Below are 23,238 nucleotides of genomic sequence, written 5' to 3'. Positions count from 1 at the left end.
ATCAGGTAAAAGGGGCGGTATGTTTTCTGAGACGTTTGCTCTCACACAAACTGTGCTTGGCCCGACATAAAACACGATCCAGATTGATTAAATTATTTTTGGAAATACCTAATTTTCTATTTTAGAAAACAGTATTTTAGAACAGTGGTAATAGTCTGGAAACATAAATATTTTCCATACTTTATTTTTCATTTTCCATACTTTTTAATACCTGGAAATTGATCAAATTTATTTCCATACTTTTCCATACTTTCCATACTTGCGTAGGAACCCTGTATAAAAATATTGGGGTGTTTAAATGGTTAGAGCGCATACCACATAACTGCAACAATCCCAGTTTGATTCTTGTTGAGGACTTCAGTTGCATGCCATTATTGCCTCTCTTGTCCCCTTAATTCCTGTCTTTCTCTATACTGGCTGCTGTCCCACATACTGTAGGTGAAACTGCCAAAAAAACAAACATATAAGCATCAATTAGAATAGTTTTAACATTTGCATGGCAATACAAAAGCTGAAATTCTTCCAGCCAGTAAGTCATTTTCTTTGCATTCAAATAAATGCTAATACCGGTAATTATGCTAATGTTTTTGACCCATAAATCTCCTGCTGATTATGTCAATTCAGATTGAATTTAATGCTGTAAACAACCAGCAATATCACGAAGGGGGTCAAACGGCATCTACAAGCTAATGTAGAAAGCTGGTTGGGTAATGATGGCATATAAATATCAAAAGCAATTAACTAATCTAAAAAAAATGAGCTATATTTCACTAACAGCCTCCTTTCAGCTCAGTCCTGTTAGACTCAATTTGTGATCATCTTTTATGCAGCATCAACTAAATGTCTCTTAATGTAAAAAGTATTACCCATATGTCAGTTTTCTATAACATCTTTATTTAAAAGGATTTACAACACAAACTGGCACCACTTAATTTAAATGGCATCTTTTTTATCCTTAGTTCTTCTGCACAACATTGTGTTTTGGAACATACGCACACACAAAATGTGTCCCTTCAAAAGAATTGGTAAGGTCTAACATTCTGGCAGTTCAGTACGTTTGTGATCTTCATGAAATAGGAAATTAAGTGTCCCAAAAGACCCAGACAAGACTGATCAGCATGAAATCAGTATAGATATGAAAGGGGACATTGGGGATTTGGAAAAGACAAAACAGCCCTTAAATTGAGACACCCACAAACTACCTGCTCAACATAAACTCTGAGCTAAGAAGACGACCATCCAACAACTTGATAAAACACGTGGCAACTCTACTTAGTTTTTAGTTAGTTCAAGGTGATCAATGGTCGATCAGTGTTAGCTTATCAGAGACAGTCTGAGATGCTTGGCAATAACTTTGCTATCGACCGGTGTGTTTAGAACCTTAACAAAAACATCACACACTTCCTGTCACATAGGTTGACCTGGCGGATTGACTACTACAGAGTCCGAACTGAATCATATAAAATACCTGTAATTACTGGTGCCATGGATCCAAAAAAGATTTTATCTCAGGTCACATAAAAACACTGACTTCCTGTGTCAGACACATTTGGAATTGACCCTTGAGGCTTTGAAACACGTGTTTGGCAGCCACATTCTGATTCATACAGAGTACAAAGAGATAATGTGCACAGAGTCAAGTCACAGTGGCATAATTTCTATTGAATTAAATATGTTCTTACTTGGCTTTTTGACATTTAAGGTGCGAAACACCACTACTGAATGAATAATTTCTGTGCATGAGAGTATCAGCTTCTGGATTTTTTGTGCTCAGAGTCTGACTGCATCAAAATGGAAGGAAGTTGTGCTTATACTTCACAAGGACTTGCGCCATATTTAAGGAATTCTTCACCTGTTAAATGACCATTCGTATTCAAATTACCACGTAATCTTGAATTTGAGAAGAAACTTTGTATTTTGCATGCCTCCATGGTTAATGGAGGCATCCAAAAAGGCGAACCTTCTTCATCATTTAACAACAGCAAAACGATATCAAAACTTCTCTTTACAAACTCTCACACAAGTCGTGCAGTATAATCAAAGTCTCATTAATCCAGTCATATGCTCAGTATTTCCCCAACACAGCTATTTACACTAAAATGTCACGAGTTAAAACACATCAGTACAAACTGTCTCACGCACATTGGTGTAGCACACCCGGGTATGTGCATGTGTCTGAACTCTGCTGAAGCCAAGCTCATACGCACTTGTATGCTCAGGGCACATGTCTGGCATGTACTGAGCATACGGCTGGATCTATGAAACTTGGATTTTACTGCACGAGTTGTGTGGGAGTTGGTAAATAGATGTTTTGATATAGTTTTGCTGTTGTTGGTTCCCAATGACCTCAACTCATGAGGAATGTTCTTTTTTTGGATTCTCCATTCACTCTGGAGGCATGGGTGAAAAACAAAGTTTTCTTCACGAATTTATGATACACAAATGGTCATTTTGCTTTTTGGAAATATTCTTTTAACACAAGACAAAGCCACTTTGACACTTGACATTACTTTGGGGGAAAAAAAGCATGTCTGGCTTATTTTCTGGCTGCATGAACTTGATCTAGTAAAAGTGCTGACATTGGCTCAAAAAGAAAGGGATGATGACACAATGATCTTTCTATGGCAGGATTAAAAGTGGGCCATGTAAGATAAAAATGGATAAGAGACTGTTTTGCTCTTTATCTACGACGAAATGTTTCACAAAGGGTGAACAGTGCATTATAGCGGTCCAGGATAGGACAGTAACTTCTCTGTCGCCTGGCAACAAAATTTGCCAAACCCCAGCACTGTCACACCAGGAAAGCAAATCTTCAGACAGTAATTTACAAAGGACAATTTTAGCTACCACCCAAGAGAATGGCAGGGTAAACAAACATCAGAACTACAAAATTTAACAAGCATCTGGCTGGTGAGACTTCTTTTCTTTCCTGCTTTGTGTCACGGACATGAATACACTTAAGGTTGGCATCAATTCCCTTTCAGTTCAGTCAATTCCCAACATGAATTCAAACTGCCAGTTTCAATGACGAGAAGCTGTGTCAAAGAAAACACTGTTTTTAACTACTGAACAGAGTCTACTTCCTCAGGTAGACTCCAACTCTGGTGCCGTCCAAAAAAGATGCATTAATGAAAGTTAGGTGGAGTTGAACACAGGATGAAGAATGGGGAAAAGAAAATGAGCAACTGAAAAAAATGTTGATGGAGGGTGGAGACAGTTTAGGCAGGGGAAGTGACTGATGCCTCTGCTGGCTGGGAAAAACAGTTAATGCTATAAAAGAAGTTCTGATGAACTACAAATACGATGTACACCCCCAAAATGTATTAAAACAGAAAAGGTTATATAATGTAATCTACAAATTGCCGATAACTGCAGTAAAACCCAAACTAAATAACACCTTGTTACCATCCTCAGCAGCCCACGAATAAAGCTTTCAATTGACTCAATGTGGAAAATTATTCACTCTCATGATGAAACTTGTCGAATTGTTGTTTTATATTAGAAACAAATGTATTCAGTCTTTGAACGCAGCCACCTGAGGGGCATGCAGTCACTTTCCCCGCCGTGTAAAGGAGATGAGGAGAGATGATAGGTTGTGTTTTTAGGCTGTGCCTGCTGCTCCTGCAGGCACTGCTGTAGTGATTGTTGCAGCGTTCGGGCCTTTCCCTCGATGTCTCTGACCACCTCTTCTGCGTCCTCCACCTCCCGACTTGAGCTGCAGACAAACAGAAACACCACAGTGAATCAGCTGTTGGGTGAAATCCGATTAGAAGTTAATAAAGACAGCAGATAAATCTGGTTGGTCCACAACATTTTGGACTTTAAGATGATTTCTGAGAAATAGGAATGAATTTCTTGCTCGTGCTCTGAACTTAAAAGGTTAAGAGGGTGAAGAGTTGGTTAAAGTTTGTTCTGGGGGAAGGAATAAAAAAAAAATGAGTCACAACTTCAGGGTTTACCCCAGAAAGTTTTAGTGGAGGTGGTAAGTCCCCTTAAATTTCCAATTTCCTCAATAATTAAATACACACCTTTTCTTGTGTGATGCCGTACCTTTGCTTAGGCCTGTCACAGTATCTACTTTTGTTGGACGATACGATTTTGATTACTGTCATTTTGAGACCATTCTATGCCACTGATATAATGATACTATAATAGGATAGTTATGCAAGAACAGCCTTTCAAATATCAATACACTTTTAATTCTTTTCTTTTTGGCTTTTTGCCTTTATTTAATAGGATAGCTTTAGGGTGTAGGGGGGAGAGAGAGGGGATGGCGTGCAGTGAAGGGCTGCGGACTGGAATCAGACCTACTGCAGCTGCAGCAAGGACACAGCCTTTGTACACTGGGCGCTCGCTCTACAAGGTGAGGTACTGGGCACCCTTGTATTTTCAGTTTTTAAAAATTGAAGACACTTGAAATTGAAATATCAAACAAATACTTAACATGTTTTTTTCTTACTTCAACACTCGTTTGTATATACAAGGAAGTGTTTATAAAATTATAGGACCTTTTTAGGAGTAGCCTTAAAGTACTCATTTGGAGACTTACTACAACATCTGGCCAACAAAAACAAAACTAAGTGGTGCCTTTTGTGACTAATAGACAAGCTTAGCGAAGCTCCATGAACAAAGCAGTTGCCTCCATAACCTGACTGCTGTGCTGCAGTTGACTCCTGAGAATAATACACTGAGGAAAACCCTGCAATTGCAGTAGTTGTTTTAATGTTGCAACTTCAAACTAGATCTTCAAACCTTGTAAAAAAAACAATTGTTAAAATTTTAATAATAAATTCCATGACGGGGAAGGACCCTAAATTAGTTATAAATACACAGACTTCACATTAAAAAACTATAAGTGAGAGAAAAATAACAGCACAAGCTATCGACTTTTCTCTAGAAAACAAGTTCCTCAACTGTTTTTAAACCAGAAAGAAGTTCAGTAACTACCTGAAGCACTTAAGGCACTTGGTATGACTCTGTGAAACTGTGATGCTAGTATGCATGCTCACAAAACACGAGTTCATGAAGTTTAAAAAGTGAAGAAACCAACAACAAAACGACATCTAAGCACAAAAAAGACAATGACCTCATCATGACTCTCACAGTCTGCAGAAGCTTCTTTACCTTGTTCTCTTTGTTGCCGTCTTTACACAGAGCCTCCTCCTCTGCCACTGTCTGACGCAGCATGCCAAGACAGGGAGAGAGAGAGAGCAAGGAGACGGTAGCAGAAAAAAAGTCAAGTGTTAAAGTTGAGCGAAAGAGCATGAGGGGCAGAAAGAGGCAGAGAGGAGGGGTGAGGATCGGACAGGGAAACGAGGTGGTGAGTAAATGAAAAGGAATGATGAGGGGATAGGTGTAAATGTATGTGGAGGTGAAAGCAGGATATGATAGACAGGGTAAGAAGGCGAATGGAAGGCATGAGAGGGGACAGTGATGAAGAAATGAACTGGCAAATTTGAGGAGTCAAAAGCAGGAAGAAAAGGAAACGAGTAGCATTTTAAATGGCGACTTTCAACATTCAAACACAGTTCAGTTTGTTGTAAAGATCCAAATTGGAGCAGCGTTACAAAATTGTTCTGAATTTAATTTTCATATTTTCCTAAATCATTTCCTGACAATGTTGATTTGCCACTCTATTCACCACTTTCTGACAAATAACTTCATTTGTGCTCAAAATAAACAAGGTTGTAGCTAAAACAGGAAGATGATGTATGACTGTAGTCAAAGCTGCAGATGCCTCTTTGCATCCGAGCAGCAAAATCAATAAACATCATTGTGAGCTACCTCGTCAACTTATCTTGAATTTTGGCAACATGGCAGATGTAACATGCGGACAGTTAGTGGAGCGTAATGTATCTTTTACTGGCTACGCTTGCAGCACACATATGCCAGAGGGCTGTGTGAGTCACAGGCAAAACAGGACAGTGAGCTTTCGTTTCTGGAATCTGTGGGATTATTTTACATAATACACCCGACACAGCGCTGAGAGTCTTCAACTTTTTCATGGACTTTGTGTAATATGGGTAAGCTAACATATACAGACAAAAATAAGCTATGTATGGAATCAAGTTACTAAGCAACCACACGCTGATACGTGCAAAGTAAATGCTCACAGGTGCTCAAGAACACAATGTGGAGGCCTTGTTTCAAATATAGTCGCCATAAAGTCAAATACAGTACGGCATTGACAGAAGATACTGATTTAAAATTAGGGGATTATATTAACTTCTGTTGCAGACAAACTAAGCACCTATATCAACTGTCACTTAAACAGGTTACGCGGTCGTCATTCAAGTAACTGAACTGCAGCTAACGTTACATTCATATTTACTTCTGGTGACAGAGGTTAAGAAAAATCCACCACCTCATAACCTATGATGGAGCGACCACTATCGCTTTGACAGGTAGGCTAGAATGGCAATCTGGTTGCCATGGCAGTGGATTATGTCTATTAAACACAGTCCTGTTTTCTGTTTGAGAAAGAATGTTGACCAAAATACAGGACGTTAACACTGGCTGAAGTGGGGGTTTAAACAGTATGGACGTGGCCAACTCTGCCCATGGATTTAACTCTTTACATTACATACTTTTAATTACAATACTGGATACACAAAATGTGTTGGGTTCACCGAGGGAGGATTTACTCACTGGTAGCTGTGCTGTGTTCGGACTAGGCGGCCGTGCCGATGATCCAACGTCCTCGCTGGCTGCTGTGACATCTTTAAAACTCTTCTTACTGGCCTGCATCTTGGACTGCTGGGCCTTAGCTGCCTGGGTGTTCACTGCTTGGAGAAGCTGAAATCACAAACATAGTCAGTTTCAGTTATGCTGCATTAGGAAGTGTTTTTACATTTAACGCTGAAATACAGAAGTTACCAAGAGCTTCAGTACCTTGGTGATGGTGCCCACAGCTTTGGTGCGTCCTTCCCTAAACACCAGTTTGTGGTCACAGTGCAGGTACTCGGGAGTCTTAATGAAGCGGAAGTGGACTGTGGCCTTGTCCCCTGTCCGCAGACAGTCTTTGTTCATGGACAGGATGGTGGCTGTCTGCCTGATGCTGCCACAGTGCACTGGTATGATGGAGTGAGACAGAGAGTGTGACAGTTACTCTTGGTAGGAATGTTTCAGGCTGACCATGATGTTTTTGGATTAAGCAAGACCTCATAAAATTTGAGTGTAACTGCATCCAAAATGTACTGAAGATTAGACAAAGGCAATAAGAAGCTACACAAACTGATACGAATCAGTGTTAAAGGGATTTGACTGTTGAAACTAACCCATGGCCTGGTATCTTGGGGATATCGTGGTGGGGTGGTGTAGGACCAAAATCTCAGCCTCAAACTCCCAGGTGGCCTGTGGCATCAACTTCGGGGAAACCATCACCATGCCTTTCCTTATAGATGACCGTTTGATCTGAGACATGAAGGAGAAACCCAGCAGGAACAGAAGTGGAAAATGAAGTTGGGGAAGTGATGAAGCCAAACCAGTATTAGAGACAGAACACGACCTAAACCCACACGTTAGGATTTGCATGTATTATAAAACTGATTATAAAGCTAGGAAACTAATTCATATGCATATTCAATCCAAAAGTTTCAGAATAACTGCTCTCCAGGAGATTTAAACTTAAACTTTGTGTCAGGTTGTCTGTATGTTGTTTTAGCACAAGGAATAAAAGATTAAAATGTTCTGTGATAGCAGTATATCAGTCAAATTGTTCCGTAACACTTTACTTGAAGGTATCTACATAAGAGTGACATGACACTGTCATAACTATGACATGACACGCTCATGAAACTGTCATAAACATTATGTACATGTCATAAACGTTTATGACTGCTGACATTAAGTGTCATTTGGTTTTGACATTGTTTGGGTTGTCTTGATTATGACAACTTGACATTAACCAGGATGACATTAACATTGTCATAACAACTTGACATAATGATTATTATTGTCATCCTGGTTAATGTCAAGTTGTCATTATAAGGACATCCCAAACCAATTTAATGTCAACTTGTCATGACAAAGACATCTTCTGGTAATGTCACTTTAATTAATGTCAAGTTGTCATACTCAAGACAACCCAAACAATGTCAACTTGTCATTACAAAAACCGAATGACACTTAATGACAGCAGTCAGAAATGTTTATGACATGTACATATTGTTTATGACAAGTTCATGACAGTGTGTCAGTGACAGTGTCATAGTAATGACAGTGTCATGTCACCCTTATGTAGATACCGTATTACCAATTGTTCTCCCACAGACCTTTTTGAGGGCAAAGGACGCCGTCTGTCCACCGCGAACCTCTTTGACAGGCATCCTCTTGCGGTGGATGGATTTAACAGCGATGGGGATAAAGGTGCCCAGTGGGTCCGGGCCTAAGAGCAGCGTGTCGTTGAGTCGAATCATTCCACGTAACGTAGTCCCTGAAACTACTGTGCCCACACCCTGCAAAGAGACGATCAACATCACATACATTTATAGAGAAAGTCTTCATCAGTCTCCATTAGTGTGAAGCCTTGAGTGTATGGTTCTCTTGGGTCTGCACATTGAGGACTTCCTAAGAGCGTAACTGTAAACAATTCAAACTATGAAACTTCACACCTTATCTTGAGTTTTCACACAACACCCACAATCTGCTTTTCATACTCAGAAAGAAGTACTCCATGTTCTCTATTTTCAACACTGTGTCAACAGCTTTCACTCAAGCAGCATTTAAAGAAATAAAACTTTAAGCCGTTGAAACTGTGAAATGTGTCGTGGAAGTGTGCAGGATGTGCTTGTTTTTAGATTCTGCTCTGCTGTTTAAAGGCAGTGACAGCCTTACTGTGCAAATCAGACCATTGTGTCTTGATCCATTCAAATTTACATACAGGTTTTAAACAGCAAGTGCACAGACACAGTGACACAGTTCAGTGTTTCACTCAAAAAATTTTTACATGACACTGCTGCTGAGAGACACAGTGGCTTTTGCATCAGTAGTAACCTACTACAGATTCTCAAACTCAGACCTCTGCCAACCATTCTCTTTGGTCTAGTTGCCCCTGTTGGTAACCATTTTTACAACTTGACGAGAAAAGTGTGATTGTGCTAAAGGAAGTTAAATTAAACATCTGATAGAACACAGATGACTGCGTGTCTTTATTTCATACCGGTACTGAGTATGTGTCGTCTATCTGGAACTCAGCAGGCTCATCGTTACTGAAGTTGGTCCTAGAGGAGAGGAGGTTGAGGAACATCTTCAGCAGGTCCATGTTCTCCCCCGTCACATTTGATATCTGAAAAATTGGACACATCCTGCACCGAGGAGAAGAAACATGACTGTTAAACATTACACTCTAACACAGCAATTACAAGAGAAACACACAGTACCGATACAGAAATGACAACTTGGGACTGAAGCTTGAGTGTCACAGCAAGACTTTAAAGCACTACTAGCCTCAGGGATGTTGTTGTTAAGCCAACCCTGACATCTGAGTCCTCTGCAGATTCCCTATAGGGATTGCTAAACCAGCACATGCATATTTACACACATTTGAGACTGAAGACGAGATGTTTTGAGTCATGGAAAATATGTTTAAGGAGAAATGCACCACAATATGAGACTAATATACAAACTAAGGCTGCAACAGTAACTATTCTTGTTCTACCAAAATTATACCTGCCATGTGAAAAACTATGGATAAAACAAGATAACTCTTCAAAGTGCTGTGCGCTTTGGCCATTTTAATGAAAAATAAAAATTATGGGAAAAAGTATATTTTTTTTAAACTGTGGATGTTTTTTTTCTAAATTGTGGATACTGTGTCATCTGTGTGTTATCTGTACCATGTTTGAACTGAACATAGACAAACTTTAAACGACTATACTTCTCACAAAAATGAGCTGTAAAAAACGTTCATTCATTCATTTTCCATTATCATTTAATCTGTTAAGGGTCGCAGTGGGGCTGGAACCTAGTTGATATGGGGCGAGAGGTGGGGTACACCCTGGAAAAGGTCGCCAGACTATCACAGGGCTGACACATAAGAGACAGACAACCATTCACACTCACATTTACACCAGGGGAAATTTTTACGCATGCTAACATGGGGAAATATGGAACCTCCTCACAGAGGGGCTCCACCCTCAAGGAACCAAGAACCGACTTGCTGTGAGGCAACAATACTAACCACTGTTCTACTGTACTGTACCCTGCCTGCATTAACCTTTTGAACTAAAATCTTTCTTCACTTGATTTCACAGCGGGAGTGTGGGACTTTTGTCTTCCTCCTCTGGCAGTGAGAGTTATTACACCAACACTCAACACGTGCTTATGAGACATGGCTGCAGGTGAGTGGCTGCATCTCCCCTGCTCCTGGGTGCGGGCATTTTCACTTTAATCCATCCTCTGCACATCGAGTTTCTTTCATTTCATCATCCACTCCAGAAACTTTTCTCTGATGCTTTTTAGGATAGCCATATTTCTGCCAGCTGCTGCTCCGTCACTATGGTCTCTCCTCTCTTCCCGCACCTTTCGCTCTGTCTAGTTGACATAAAACACATCACCTCTGGTGCGCTAGTGCAAGGTGCCACAGACACCACAACTGGGTATACTGCAGCATAATACAGAGCGCTTTCTCTGTCAGCGATAGGCTTAATCAGCATTGTGTGAAGTTGAACTCATTTGGCGAGGGCATGAATGTGACAGGTCTTCATTTATATGTAAAAGTCCCACACTCCCACTTTTGAAGACTGAATGTATATATTTGTAATTCCGATTGTGATTTGTTTTCCTTTTTTAAATTATATAAAAACTATATATTTTAAGATACTCCCTGAACCTCCTCTTATTTACTGTTATATAACAGTAAATAAATTAAAATTCTGGTTTACTTATTTAATTCAAACCTAAACTGCATGTTTATTTTTGTACGCAGGTCTCTTGAAAAAAGATCCTGATCTCGGTAAGTCTACCTGCATTAAAAAAAACATTTTCTTTCTTGCTTTCTGTCACATCATCTCCCTGCCATTTTTTCACCTCATCTTCAACCACATTATTTCTGTCTTGGCATCCCTTACCTCTCAGAGCTGAAGTTGGAGGCTGTGACGATGACATCATCCTTGTTCTGGACCAGCACAGGGATTTTCCTGCAGCCTGGTGACTTTAATAACCTCTGCAATAATTTTAGCGTCTCTGCAGAATCACACACACACACACACACACACACACAAAGATAAATCCCCAGGAAAGCCATCACGAGTAATTCTCAAAACAAAAACAAAGGCTGTCACAACGTCTGGACGTACAAACTGAACAGACTGCAAAAATATTGAGCAGTTAAGTGCCTCACAAGGAGATGGATTAAAGAAGTACATATGGTACTATACAATAAGCAAACTAGAGAAAGGGGTTTGTCTTTATCAGAGATAGCCATTAATATCTAACTTCCCTTTTTTAAAAGCATAGTTAATCATATTTTAGCAAGAAGATATTTTCCAAACTGCTCCCATTTGCTTCTTTAAATTTGTTCTTGCAGCTATTTGCTGTTTATGCAAACTCAATTCTTCCTCCCTTTGTTTCACATTAAAACCTTTAAAGCAGTTTAGGGTTGCAATTCCTAACCTTCCCCAAGAGGCTTTTATTGTGAGTGCTGAGCTTCATAAACACTACCTTAACATCATTAAGACACAGGCAAGAAGAGTATTGGAAGGAATTACTGCCTAAACCCAGCTTTTAACGACAGAATGCTAAATATGGTATGGCTGTGTTGTTGTATTAATGTAATTACTGCTTTGGGAATGTATATTATGCTGAATTTTCAATGCAAGACATTACTCTCACTAATAACTGACTTCTTGCTGTGTTTGCAGTCTAAACATATTGAAACACCAAGAATAATATCTTACTTTGTCAGAAGTTGTGCAGAGATGTGATCCTAGTTATTAAAGATATACAGCTTCTTTTGGGAACAAACACAAAGAAGTCTTAAGGCCCAAACACACCAAACTGACATTAAAGAACTAGGGGGGGGACAAAGGCCAACTGTTGCATCGCCTCCCGTCGTTTAAAAAGGGAAACTGGAAGACCGACAGGGTGAATTCAAGGTGCTAGTTTGCACATTAACAACACAATCCAATGTTGAAAGGACAAATTATATTTACTGTGCGCAAACAATTATGAATGGTTTCTGCTAAAGAGCTCATCCATCCAGCCATTTTCAGCCGCTTATCCAGGGCCGGGTCATGGGGGGCAGCAGGCCAAGTACCCCAGACGTCCCTCTCCCCAGCAACGCTTTCCTGAGGGACTCCAAAGTGCTCCCAGGCCAGATGAGATATGTAATCCGTCCAGCGTGTCTTGGGTCTGCCCCGGGGCCTCCGACCAGTAGGACATGCCAGGAACACCTCTAGCGGGAGGCGCCCAGGAGGATCCTGATCAGATGCCCGAACTACCTCAACTCGATGCGAAGGAGCAGCGGCTCTACTCCGAGCTCCCTCCAGATGTCTGAGCTCCTCACCCTATCTCTAAGGCTGAGCCCAGCCACCCCACGGACGAAACTCATTTCGGCTGCTTGTGTCCACGATCTCATTCTTTCAGTCCCAGAGCTCACGACCATAGGTGAGGGTTGGGACACAGATGGACCAGTAAATGGAAAGCTTTGTCTTCCGGCTCAGCTCCCCCTTCACCACGACGGTAAGGCGAAGCACCCGCATCACTGCAGATGCCACAAAGAGTGCGATGGCTTCAGAAGGAAAAACAAAACCAGTGTTACCTTATATAACACATTTGTTCATTCAGAGTGATTTCTGTCACTGACGAGGTCCGTTAGCTCCAACGCCGATCCAAAATACCAAATCATCAATAGCCGACAAGGGCTTACAAGAGCCAATGGTATGGACACACCAAAAAAACCTAGGGTGACCAACGCTCACCAATGGGCCAACATTAACCAACCGCCAACTTTCAGCTTGGTGTGTAAGGGCCCTATGACTTCAATAAGTATTAGCTTGGTATGTCTGTTTACCTTGCAGGATGTTGGCTGGACACATGTCTATCTTGGTAACCACTACAAACACTGGCACATTGAGAGCCAGAGCCAGACCCAGATGCTCTTTCGTCATGCCAACGATGCCGGCGTTACTGCCAACCTGAAGCAAGAGAAAGGAGGAACGGTGACAAAGAAGAGAGCTGTGTTTAGTAATATATTGTAGGTTGCCTTGGAAATTTAAACAGGAATTTGAAACTTAACAAACCAAGGGCTGAGCATCAGGGCACAAACACTTTCACAACCCTCTCTTACCATGAGCATGCAAAAGTCAGGCAGGTGTCCTGTCATGCCAAAGACAGTAGTCTTGAGGTACTTCTCATGACCAGCCAGGTCGATGAAAGTGATGACTTTTGAGGATTTCTCACAGATCTTGGTCCAGTCTAGGCCGCCACCGTGGCTGTCTGGCTTGTTCACCACCTAAAGGCGCGAAAGCAAACACACGTAACAGAAGATGACTCACACAGTATGTGAAAGAGAAAGAAAACCAGACGGTATGACAACGTTACATTCCAGTCCTGTAATTTCATCTGAATGGAAAATGTTTTTGAACAAACTTGTCCTCTTCATGAACAGATATATGTATTTCCATCTCAGGAGTGAAAGTGACAGAACAATTCAGAAGAAAAAGGCTTTCTGACGAGTGGCTTTGAACCTGGATTGTCAGCACAACGAAGCGCTTCTTTTCCTTTCACACCATAAAAACATCTCCACTGTACAATTGTGAGTGACATGAGAGGCTCTACCTGCATCTATGTTTTGATCTCATGCAACCAAACAATTGTGCACAGTGTGATGACGTGTCTTTTGTTGATATGGTATTACATCTCAGTTGTATTACACCTTTAGGCATCAACAAAGTCAGCTTATTATAAAGTTAAATGAGATTTTATGGTCAAAACATGGCCTCTCTCTCTACAGTATTTTCTCCAAATGTCTTTAAAAATCAAAGCAGTAAAGAACTGGAAAACATAGCACAGGGGCTTTTACTTTCTTCATTTTGCACTTGCCATGGCCATCCACTGCTCATGTAGTAAGCCCTGAGCACTGGCAGAAGCTCACCTGTCCCTCCTGGTCAAAACCCAGGATATCATTGCCCACACTGCTGGTCCTGCCACTCTCCATTTCATGTTTGTGTCTAAAGAGCTTCTGGCGAGCAAAGCCTCTGCCATTGTCCAGCTCACCATGGGTCAAGACCCCCAGCAGAGTGCTCTTCCCCGCGTCCACGTTCCCTACCACCGCCACTCTGGAGACAAGATGAAGGAGAATATGAAGAGTGAGCACTACAGGTATCAGTGTAGAGAAATATATGTTGTTATACTGGTTGTAAAGTTAAGTCCATACACATCCCCTTTGTCTGTAAATGCCTTAAAGGGATAGTGCACCCAAAAATGAAAATTCAGCCATTATCTACTCACCCACATGCCGATGGAGGCCCTGGTGAAGTTTTAGAGTCCTCACATCCCTTGCGGAGATCAGCGGGTGGAGCGGCTAGCACACCTAATGGCAGACGGCGCCCCAGACTAACGTCCAAAAACACAAAATTGAATCCACAAAGTATCTCCATACTGCTCATCCACAGTGATCCAAGTGTCCTGAAGCCGCGACATAAAAAGTTGTTTGGAAAAACGTCATATGAACTCTGTTTTTAGCCTCACTGTAGCCTGTAGCTCTGACTGCTTCTCTGTGCTCCACGCTCACGTGTGCGCGCTCAGGGTGATCGGTGATGCACGGTCTCTGAAGAGCAGCAGTCTCGTCAGTACTGATGTCCAGATTCTCAAGTGCAGGCATCGCCAATTCCCAGTCTGAGCAGCAAAGACTTTCCTCATCCGAGGAATGCTTTGCATTTGAAACAACTACACCACCAGGTTTCCAGTGCTCGACTCCGGTATTCTGCGGCTGGCTGAGGCTCATGAGCTGCGGCGGCTGCTTCGTCCAGTAGCCTGAGTTCCGTCCGTATACTCGGGCTCAAACAAATACGGCTCCACAAAGAAATGCTGTTCCTCTTCAATTTCAAAGTCTTCAGACATGTTGGGCTGTCCTTTGCTAAAAGACCGTAGTGCAAATTATCTTTTAGCTCTGTGGTTACTGTTGTCCCTCCCTGCGGTGCACATATCACGTGATGTAAACACGGGTGAGCAAAGCTCATGCTTTCGCTGGCCTCGCGCAGGCGCGCACACGTGAGCGCAGAGCACAGAGAAGCAGTCAGAGCTACAGTCTACAGTGAGGCTAAAAACAGAGTTCATATGACGTTTTTCCAAACAACTTTTTATGTCGCGGCTGCAGCACACTTGGATCACTGTGGATGAGCAGTATGGAGATACTTTGTGGATTCAATTTTGTGTTCTTGGACGTTAGTCTGGGGGGCCGTCTGCCATTACGTGTGCTAGCCGCTGATCTCCGCAAGGGATGTGAGGACTCTAAAACTTCACCAGGGCCTCCATCGGCATATGGGTGAGTAGATAATGGCTGAATTTTCATTTTTGGGTGCACTATCCCTTTAATGAAGCATGTACTTTGTTTATTAATGACATTTTACAGCTAAATAGTACACTAAAATATGTTTCTGTAAACCTTTGAGGTGAGAAATAGGCAATGCAGTAAGAGAATCTTGATTCAAACTTGATCAACGCTGCCTAGTTTGACAGTTTGACCCCAGTTCACAGGCAGTGACTGACATGATTGACATATGTGTTCAACTCACGCACTAAGGTCATTAGAAGTGCTACAAGGCAATAGAGCAGGCGTATGATTTTTTTCACAGATAATCTGTTTTATTTAGTGTTGTTTGAATATAGTGACAGTTTCGGCAAATGTGAAAAAGTTTTTACTTTTCGTTACAAACTATATCTTCAAGTATTTTCCATAATTACTGAGCAAATTTTCAAGAATATAGAACGTATAGATTTTACTAACAATGTGGGACAAAAGAGAAGACTTAGGAAAAAGGACAAACAGACTATCAATTTTGTTTTACATTGCAAAACATCTGAGGGTCATTCCATACCAACTCAGCCCCTGACCCCGCACTTAACATTAAGTTTGGCACTCCGAGCTGAGCACTTTCCCATAAGAAAGTTTTGAGGAAATTAAAAATATAAATAAAGATTTGCAATGAGACAAAACTGTTCTTAGAATGCTGCAGAGAAGTTGGAGTGCCGTGAACTTGCCATCTGAGCTCAACTCAAGCAGGCTGATGGTGTCATCTGCAACTCTGGTGGTCAGATCACCAGCAGCTGGTTTTAGAACGTAAAGCACGTCACCTGTTTCTACAGCCAAGTGGCTTGTAGTAGGGCTGCAACTAACGATTATTTCCATTGTCGTCTAATCTGTCAATTATTTCTTCGATTAGTCGACTAATTAATGTGTTAAAATGTTGAAAAATGTCGGTCTGTCTTTGCCAAACCCCAAAATTATGTCATCTAATGTCTTGTTTCGTACTCACACCAATGGGTTTTAGTTCACTGTCATGGGAGAGTGTGTAAAGCTGCCAATATCTGAACGTAAGAAACTGCAATAAGAGTATTTTGGGGTAGTTTTAGAGTACTTTCCTATAAAAAAAATGACTCAAACCGATTAGTCGACTACTAAAATAGTCCCAGATTATCTTAATAGTCGATTAGTCATCGACAGTCGACTAATCGTTGCAGCTCTAGCTTGTAGTGACGTCTGCTGGTCAAGTCACAATGACCGCAGATGCTGTGTACGCTTCCTGCAGCCGGTGCTCCGTCCCTGCCGAGCCCTCCGTTTCTGCCCTCACGGTGTGCCTGTGTCGGATGTTGGGTCGCTACTGCTGCTCGCTGTATGTGCTTATGCTCCCTCACACACACACACACACACACATTCTCACTGATTGGCACTGCTTGCTAATGTTATTGTGGCATACTTTTAATGAATATGTTTTTCTACATTTCATCACCACCATAATTACAGCTGCAACCAGTATTTCACTATCACTATCCTCATTCATATTTTAAGAAGCTACAAATTATATTCAGCCGCAGAACGGAAGTACATAAAGTTGTTGCACGCAGTCTCATCTAGTTACACTGGTGTGAACCAGCAGGTTTTTGTTTCAGTTCGTCTTGTCACAAATCATTGGTCTGAACTGGGTTTAAGAAAAACTATTTTATTAGTACAAAGAAGAAAATCCATGACATGAAATGGGAGGTCTAGGTTAGCTGGTATGGAATGACCCCTGATGGGTTTATTGACAGGTGCAGAACTGTAACGTGTCCCACTCATTGGCGGTATAGGAAAAAATTACTTTCTTATTTTCTCTACCTAGAACCTTTTCTCTTAATTTTACCTGACTTCCAGGAAATCCTGCTCACCAACACGCCGGCGGATGAGGTAGTCCCGAATCTTCCCACCAGTGTCTGCCCTCTCTCTCAGCAAGATCAGGTCAGCTTCGAGCTGTTCACACAGCGACTGCACTGTGGCTACAGACGCCTCCATGTCCTTCTCATCCAGACCGTAGTCACCTCCATCTAAACAGAGGAGAGAAAGGAGGGGGAGATGACGGAGAAGGGTGAAAAAGAGACGAGGGGAGGAAGAAAAGAGAGTAACTCTAATACAAGAGAGATAATGATCTGCTACTCACTGTATGCGGTTATCAAGAGAGCCTTACAGTAAAATGAGCTCATACTTTCCAAGCATTTCTGCAGATGTGGGAGCTAATGTAAAGGCTCACCCTGGGAATGTTTATAACTTGCTATATGACAGGGTGGAGACCAGGAGAACAAACACCACACTGAGGGTATAGTTTGTTGAAGAAAGCGCAAATAACAGGTGATTTGTAGGAGAGGTCAGAGTGGGTGTAGTTTGGTGATGAGAGAACGTTATTTACTGTGACCACAATGCCTGCCAAAATAACTGGATCATAACCAGTTAGCTTCAGACACAATCCAAGAAGAGCAGATTTTGTCAAAGGTTACTACACAGGATGGTACTTTGGGCTGGCAGTAGCTCAGTCCGTGGGACCAGAGGGTAGCCAATCAAGTCCCACATGGCCTTAAGTACAAAGTGTGGACGGGTAGCATTGATGGCTGCTGCTTTAATATCGTCCATGTTTCTGGATTGTCCTGGTAATCAGTGGTTTCTGGTTGTGGAATGATTAAACTGTCCACACATCCTAACCTTGACAGCCGTATGTTCGCTTCACCCAAACACCCAAAAACTCCGCTCTGCAGCTGGTTCTGCACAGTGTATGAGTGAACCACGGCAGGAACGGGACAGCATCTCACATTCCCACCAACACACCAGTCCTTTTTCACTGTACAGCACACGCCACCTCGCCAGAGTCCCCTGCTTGGTTGGATCGGCATATAGAAAAAGAGTCACCTGGTTGAATAGCACTGTCCTTCTACTTCTTAGAGATGTGGGTTTTTTTTGTGTAAATGTAAATTTCCAACCACTCATTCAGCACAACAGCTGTCTTTTTCAACATCAGGACTACACTCACTACCAGTTACTTTACGGTTTAAGAAGCTCACTGCAGCTTCACTCAATACAAACACCACAAACACCCTAAAACCAACTGGACACAAAACCTGGTTATACCAGACTGCGAAACAGAAACAAGCACTTAGGTCAATAGGCCAGACAGCTATCTGCTCATGCAGGCAGTCAGACAGACATGAACTAGTGACACTCCCTGTGCTGAGTAGGGAAAAATGACACCCTTTCACACATGCACTTTGACCCACCAACAGGTCACATGGGTCACACATGTTGCTCTTACAGACAAAAATAACTCTGGTTGCCAACAAAAGCCCTCCTGGTTGTGTGTAAGGTGGAGGGTTTCAAAATGAAAACTAAAAAGCAAACAAATGGGGTTGGTTTGCTGGGAGGACACACCGCACCACAGCTGAAACAAGTGGTGGCTCTGTTGCTTCACAATAGTGCCTTGGCCTTTTTCCGAAATATGCCAAAAAAGCACTTTCAGCAGCTACTTATACAGACATACAACAATATATTCCACTGCGTGGATCAATGTGTAAATACAAATCTTTTAGAGCAGCAAGCTTCATTATCTATATTTCACAGGGACAGCCGTGAATGAAAAATAAATACAAGCCTTTTACAACATGCTAATGAACGTTGCCTTGGTTTTCCATTGCTTTTGATTTTGCAGTTTGATTCTAACAAACGATCGAGCTGGTAAAATGACAAAAGTACTGGATAAACTAAATCCCTGAGGCTCTCCATCATTACTCTTTTTTTTCAGGTGCTGACAGAATGTTCACTTCTTTGACTTGTCAGTAGTGCCCTTTGTGGCAAGTCTAGTGCTGATACAAAAGTTCCACGTGAGTTTAAATCAAATTAAATAATGCTTCTCAAGGTTTCAGTCAATTTGTTGTCAACAAAATCTCCGGACATTTGAATCTTTGAAATACAAAAAAAGTTTCATAGTTCAATCAACTGTCAGCTCATCTTCTACCTATCTCAGTACATATTTGTCCTCTCTCTTTTGTCAAAATAAAACAGAGATTTCATTCAGATTTTATTTTAGATTCAATTTTCATTTAAGAGAAAGTAGTTGATGAAAATAGTCACTCATCATTTTCATATGAAATGAAATTACACCGCTTCCCATTTAGTACAGCACCAGAAAAGGTCTAATCAGGGCTAAAAGGCAGAGGAAGAGGTTGCTGTAGGACAGTGATACGCCAGTGGCCTGTTGACCATTTTCTAATTCACAATGACAATGAATCAGTTCACACTGGATTTTTTTTAACTGTGAATCTAAATTAGGTGTCAGTCTGCATAATAAGCCATCAAAATACAGCTTGTTTATCTAAAAAAAAGAAGTGCTAGGGGAAGGATGCCCCAACAGAGGTCTGGACTAAGCCCCAAATGTCCTCAACTCCTAGAAACGGCCCTACGTATAGCTGACCTGTGCAGGGCTGCTGTGACTGGATTTGCCTCTTGGCGAAGATGCGTGAGGACAGCAAATGTGAAAACATTCAAAACAGGCAATTCAATGAAAAATAGAAAGATGGATTTGCCTTTATATTCAATGTTTATTCAGTTTAGCTGATAATTATTATTGTCTGTTTATTTACTGGCCCCTGGCCTCCTGTCATTTTGCAAAAGTGGCCCCCAGGCAAAGCAAGATGAGTATCCCTGTCCTAAAGTAACACACTTTACTTTATCTTCAGAATCTCCCAACAGAAGCTTTTATCTTTGACCTTTTCCTAACCCAAACATTCCCATCCATCTTACTGATGGTAAAACAACATGTCTACATCTACATGCAGAAAATGTGTCATTTAATTGCTCCATAGACAAACAGAACAGACCCTGCAGTACATCACTTTCTGAATCTCTACACTCCTCAAGTAAGCACACAAAAGATCCACCAAGAACACTGAAAAGCCAAACTTGTAATGTGGATTTGCACCGTCTGCTGTTTCCTTTTGAGATTTTAAAGATTACAAAATGTTTTATTTGTTACATGTTCTTTTAATATCACAAATCATATTCCTTGATAGATTTTAAAAGGCATTTTATTGAATAATAGATAAAGTAATAATAAGAAGAAATGCAAACAGCTGTACCAACCACAGCAAGACAAACGTAAGGTAAATTTTCGATAAGACAGATGACCCACATGCAAATTATGTGCTGCCCAGTGGACTGAGGTGTATGTTCAATTTAAGACTTCACCCCTAAGTTGTTCAAAAAGTTAGTTACCCTTACCTGAGCCCATCCCAACAACATAGATTGTCTCTCCACAGCCCTCATCTATCTGCTCCCTCAGGTGTCGTAGTAATGAATCATACTGTTGCGCTGTTGGACTCACTAGGACCAGCTGAAGAGTGGGAGACAGGAGAAGAGACAACAGAAAGAACCTGAAGAGGTCAAACAAGAACAAGCGTAGAGCTAAACAAGTCTTATGTTAGTGCCTTAAGGTCACATCTTTAGGAAGTAATCACAAATACAAGTTGGTGTACATGCATGATTCTGGCAATTTTAGGGTTGTATCCACATGGTTGAATGTGCTTAATGCAAGCTGCTTTGGATAAAAGCATCACTCAAATAAATGTTATGTAGCAATTTGTTTTAAGAGCTATTTACAAGTCAGTCATAAAGTTTAGTTTTGCCAATTCAGTTTGATGCCTCGGGCTGCTCCTTCTACAAATCATACAAATAACTGCAGCTTTTGCATACACATTATATACACCCCATGGATGGGTAACCTGCCAGCTGGATGGAGTTACATACGTAGTGCAATATACGTGTCACTCTCTGGTGTTTTGCACAGCCAGCACAAAATGCGCTGTGTGAAGCTTACATGCAACAGGGATTTCGTAATGCTACTGCACAGCATATGTGTACAGATTCACAACACACAGCTGCTTGGCTGGAACATTTAAAATCTTGACGTTAATAAGTGCACTTTAAAGTGAGGCCCACCTTGCTGCTTAAATCTAAATGATCCGCGGACTCGCCGTTTGTGCCCTCGCCGTCTTCAAAGCCCTCTCCGTGGGATGGATCGTCGGCACATCCTCGGTCCGGTGCGAACATACAAGCTGGCACTATGGACTCTGCTGCTGGTATTGCACCCGGGCATATCGCTGTTTCTGTCGCCGTTAACGACGCCATTTCTGGAAAGGGAATCAGTGCAGACGCAGCAAAAACGAATAAACAAACTTAGCTCATTTGCTTGGCTCCACTAGCTTACCTTTAGCCACTAGCACAGACAGAAAGTTAGGTTGATTATCACAGCTAGCTAGCTAATGCTAATCAAACACCGAACTTGCTGTAACACTCTTTAAAAAGGAAAACAGGAATAACTAAACTGCCATAGCCGTAACATTTTAATTACAATTAACAATTTTCGACGTCTCAATTAATTAATGAAAGCGAATTACATTTATATTGGACCTGTTATGAAATGAACACCTACCAGAAGTTGCTAACTAGCTGACAAGCTAACTTAGTTGTTTATTCGGGCTAGCTTCGGTCTCTGTGGGCTGAATGGATGACACGCCCATCAAAGAATGGAGGCAGCGGATTGGCTGCAGTACCCAAGGCCACGCCCACTAACATAAGTCAGCGTGTTGCTTCTGAAACAGTAAAACGAAACTTCCCTACTTTCAGACTCACAAGTACAGTGTGACATAATACCAAATAAATAAAATAATAATAATGATAATATTAATAATAATTTTCCTGAATAAATGTAGGCATGGCCGACAATAAAAACAAAAAAAATAATTTATTTGTTGGTGAATAGAAATGCTAACACTATCATATTAGTTTTCAAATGTCATTTAAATGCATTTACAGCAGGTGAATAAAAGTTTTTTTAATCCCGTCTTCTTTCTATTTTGAGTTTGTACTTAATTTGTTGTAAAGCACATTATAATGTACATATAAGCATACATGTCTTTCTTGTTGTGTACCACATCATAATATGTGAAGGGCATTATTGTTGTGAAGCCATTATAATGTCCATATCAACACACATGCCAAACATAACATGCTTTGCAATATGACAATAAAACATTTCAAGTTTTAAAAATGCCTACGCAAATGTGCCAATCACTTCATTTTCTGCATTCTGCATATGAGGTCTCATAATATGATGCCCATTTGCATATGTAGCCCTACATTCAGACTTTCATAATGGCTGCACTATATTCTGGTAAAAACATATTATATTTGTAATTTGTTTTGTATATATATTATTTTGTTATCATGTTTCTTCTCACAAGCTGTATGTGATTACAGTACATTTGCTCCCAGAGTCACTTGGTTACAGATAGGGATGAAATTATCTGCGTTATTATGTTACAGTAGAACATACAGGAAATGAACTGAATGTGAACTAATCAATAACAGCCTCTTCTTTCTTAAAACTCAGTTGTCACCTGTATAGAATATATTTCACAAGAACACTCAAAAAGGTCACAAACATAAGGCACTTTGAGCTGCATCTCAGACACTTTCATCCATCATTTTCCATACCCGCTTATCCTGTTGGGGGTCACAGGGGCACTGGAGCCTATCCCAGCTGACACTGGGTGAGAGATGGGGTACACCCCGGACAGGTTGCCAGAGTATCACAGGGCTGACACATAGAGACAGACAACCACTCTCGTTCACATTCACACCTACGGCCAATTTAGAGTGTCTTTGGATTGTTGGACGAAGCCAGAGAATCCAGAGAAAGCCCACACTGACATGGGGGGAGC

At 41.2% G+C, this 23,238-nt stretch overlaps 1 protein-coding gene across 2 annotated transcripts; it reads right to left on the bottom strand.

Annotated features, from left to right (window-relative positions):
• Window positions 1-876: 876 nt before the first annotated feature.
• On the bottom strand, window positions 877-22,027 carry gtpbp1l (GTP binding protein 1, like). 2 transcript variants are annotated; one of them, XM_033623985.2, is made up of 15 exons: window positions 21,948-22,027; window positions 21,455-21,645; window positions 20,738-20,849; window positions 17,343-17,523; window positions 14,096-14,279; window positions 13,289-13,453; window positions 13,013-13,136; window positions 11,070-11,184; window positions 9,161-9,305; window positions 8,274-8,456; window positions 7,278-7,413; window positions 6,892-7,070; window positions 6,649-6,795; window positions 5,125-5,175; window positions 877-3,715 (listed from the first exon to the last, which is right to left on the bottom strand). In XM_033623985.2, the coding sequence occupies exons 2-15, from the start codon at window positions 21,641-21,643 to the stop codon at window positions 3,602-3,604; spliced, it is 2,025 nt and encodes a 674-aa protein (XP_033479876.2). In that variant the 5' UTR covers window positions 21,644-21,645; window positions 21,948-22,027; the 3' UTR covers window positions 877-3,601. The 2 variants fall into 2 exon arrangements, with proteins under 2 accessions (XP_033479876.2, XP_033479877.2); XM_033623986.2 differs by lacking the exon at window positions 5,125-5,175.
• Window positions 22,028-23,238: the final 1,211 nt, after the last annotated feature.

This window comes from Epinephelus lanceolatus, chromosome 3 (genome assembly GCF_041903045.1).
Source record: "Epinephelus lanceolatus isolate andai-2023 chromosome 3, ASM4190304v1, whole genome shotgun sequence".
Lineage (NCBI taxonomy): Eukaryota > Metazoa > Chordata > Actinopteri > Perciformes > Serranidae > Epinephelus > Epinephelus lanceolatus.
Note: the sequence above shows the minus strand (reverse complement) of the source record. Positions and strands in the feature narration are given on the sequence as shown.